This window comes from Hordeum vulgare, chromosome 5H (assembly GCF_904849725.1).
Source record: "Hordeum vulgare subsp. vulgare chromosome 5H, MorexV3_pseudomolecules_assembly, whole genome shotgun sequence".
Lineage (NCBI taxonomy): Eukaryota > Viridiplantae > Streptophyta > Magnoliopsida > Poales > Poaceae > Hordeum > Hordeum vulgare.
In genome coordinates, this window is record NC_058522.1 from 409,205,585 (window position 1) to 409,208,619 (window position 3,035).

The following is a 3,035-nucleotide window of genomic DNA, read 5'->3' on the forward strand; positions in this document are numbered from 1 at the left end:
GCATGTACTAAAGGATTTCATGAATAGAATAATTTCTCGCTTAGACGCTTCAGTTATTTAATGTGCGCGCGTACTAAAGGATTTTTGCATTACTAATTATTTATTACAACAATTAGATGTCTGTCTTTGTTTCCTCTTAAAAAGAATCTTTGTCTTTGCATTGCTATTTGCAAGTCGAGGTTCGGAAATAATATTTTCTTTGCAATTATTTAGTTATATCTTGCATCTGGAAATTAATATATGATATTTTTATTGTCTCATAAGTCATAATTAGGTAATAAGAAAATAATTTCTATTTTGTTAGATGTGTACGTGCGTTGCACGTGCGAGTTTCCTTTGCCATGTCAATGGTGGGTTGCATTTCATTGCAAGTTTTGCAGCTTTGGTGAATGCAAAGGTATTGTGTTGTTCTTGCAAATCCAGCCACCTGTGTGTTTGCTAGCACGAGTCGTGATCATCCGATACACCTCTGGGACGCCACCACCGGCGAGGTAGAATTGGTTTGCTTATGGGTTGTTGCTTGGTGTGTGGATGATGAAAGATCCCATTTCTGATGGTTCAATGTGGTAACTACAGCTTCGATGCACTTACAGACCATACGACGCCATGGATGAGATAACGGCTGCACTTTCGATATCGTTTAATTCCACAGGATCCAAGTACGTGCACTGGACCCTACCATGTCATCTGAATTTATGTTCAAAACAGGAAAATGCTGAATTGTGATGTCCATGCAAGTTTGCAACCTCACTGAAGCACAGTTTTTTTACCGCTTTACTCAACGTGGATATTGTGGCCTGCAGGCTTTTTGCTGGATACAACAAGGCAATCAGAGTGTTTGATGTTCATCGGCCTGGCAGAGATTTTGAGCAATACTCTTTGCTTAAAGGGGGTGAAGGGCCAACTCGTAAGTGAAAGTTCCACTAGTTTACTTAGTAGCTACCATGCTTCAAGATGGCATATGATTTCAGTTGGGGTTTGAAACAGAGAAATGCGTTAATTTTACTTTAATCTCCATGCAACTATGGTTGTCTGTTTAAGGATTCACCAAGAAAGAAAGAAATGACTTTCCATGACATGAATTAAATGTAAATGTTCATGACTTGTTAAGTTTCCAATAATTTTTTGTATGGTGAAACTGTGAGTAACAATGTCAGTTTATTACCACAATAGTGATGAATGAAATCCTGAGATAGTATATTATTTTTGCATAATCAAACTCCAAAGTAACTTTGTGCCAAGACCTTGTTGTTCCTCTTATGTTATTCTTCTACAGAACTTTGCATTAGAACTTCGGGAGGACTCTCACTATTAAAAATCAGGCTATAAATTGTGACTAGGATCAGTAGTTTATAAACATAAATACATGTTTCCATGCACAGACTGAAAGATTCTACACGAATGCTTATTGTAGATATCTTGTGAGGTTCTTCTCACTTCAAGTTTTGGCTAATATTGATGACTATGATTTATTATCATGTTCCCATGACTTAAAACAGCAGTGAATGCTTTTGATCTCCTTGTTTCCAACAGGTATAGTATCTTCAATCTCGTTCTCTCCTCAAAATGGGATGCTCGCAGTTGGCTCGTATAGCCACACAACAGTTGTTTATGCGGAGGGTAACATGGAGCCATTATATGTTCTACATGGCCAGCTTGAGGGTGTTACACAGGTTTGTGATGCAACACTACTTGCTTAGCTTTTGCTGTACAGATAGCAGATAACAGTGATGCAAATCTCAGGTGCTTTTTTCAAAAGATGGAAATTGTTTATATACTGGAGGGCGGAAGGTAACTAAAACTCCTCGCATTTCCAATAATTGATCTCAAGGTTCTTCATCACATATATCTTGGGACAATACAAACAACTGAGCTGGTCATGATTTTTTGTTAGGATCCATACATATTATGTTGGGATATTCGGAACACCGTGGAAATTGTTTACAAGTAAGTATTCAAACACATTCTACTTTACTTCCAAAATTGCTTAGAATAAGTATAATTAGTTTGTTGGATTTGGGAAGTGGAATTGATAGGTTAATCTGTCTTATTTTAAGTGGAGTCATATTCTTCTGACTTCTGTCAAACTCTTCCCATTTTCTGTGTATGGAATCCGTTCATTAGGTTGTACAGATCGTGTGATACTACTAATCAAAGAGTACAATTTGATATTGAGCCATGTGGCAAGCATCTTGCCACTGGTGGGCAGATTTGCTTCTCATGTTTTCTGTTCATTTTCGTTCTTATTCCAAACCATTGAACCTTTGAAACATGATTTTTGTGTTTCGACAGGACGACATGGTCCATATTTATGACCTTCAAGGTGGCCAGTGGGTGACAAGCTTCCAAGCAGCTGCTGGTATGTGTTTCTAAATTTCTGTCTATAGAGCGGTTTACATAATATATATGCAATTCTTTTATGGTACAGCCCATGTGATTTTTTATCTCCTTGATCTTAGATATTGTCAATGGTTTCTCCTTTCATCCATACCTTCCTCTTGCTACAACATCATCTGGGCATAGGAGATTTGGTATGCAAGATGAATTCAAAGAGGAATCGAGTTTGGCAGGTGTGTGTGAATGTTCTAGACTTCAAGCATTCAGAATATGTTTATGTTGCTTCAACGGCAGGTGCTACACACTTCTTTATGATTTATCTTGCACATTTAGGCCATGAGAACTGCTGCTCCGTCTGGAAGTTTTCTTGCTCACAAGAAGCTTGAAACAACATCAAGCCCTAAGCTGTGGAGGGACACGCGAACATTTTGGACTGCAGATGCTGGAGGTACATGGTGTAATGACATCGGGCTATAGCTGTGGGTGAGCAAGAACTGGATGCAGACCTCTAAAACGTGAACTGTACCGATGAGTTACTAGAGAATTTGCCGGCTTATCCTGTTCCAGGCACACAACTTACCGTGCTGGGTAACAAGCTGGTAAAGCATGATAGTATGATTGTTTTTTGGGGGATATGAGCTGATATTTTTATCATGGCATGTAAAGATGGTATTTGTGTGCATAAACACCTTGTATGT

The 3,035-nt window shown here is 38.5% G+C and overlaps 1 protein-coding gene across 1 annotated transcript; it reads left to right on the top strand.

Moving 5' to 3' along the window:
- Positions 1–389: 389 nt before the first annotated feature.
- Positions 390–3,035, top strand: LOC123396791 (telomerase Cajal body protein 1-like). Its single transcript, XM_045091616.1, has 10 exons — positions 390–491; positions 577–659; positions 804–907; positions 1,534–1,673; positions 1,744–1,791; positions 1,895–1,947; positions 2,125–2,204; positions 2,288–2,359; positions 2,460–2,570; positions 2,671–3,035. Exons 1-10 carry the CDS (start codon positions 390–392, stop codon positions 2,721–2,723), a joined length of 846 nt encoding a protein of 281 aa, XP_044947551.1. The 3' UTR covers positions 2,724–3,035.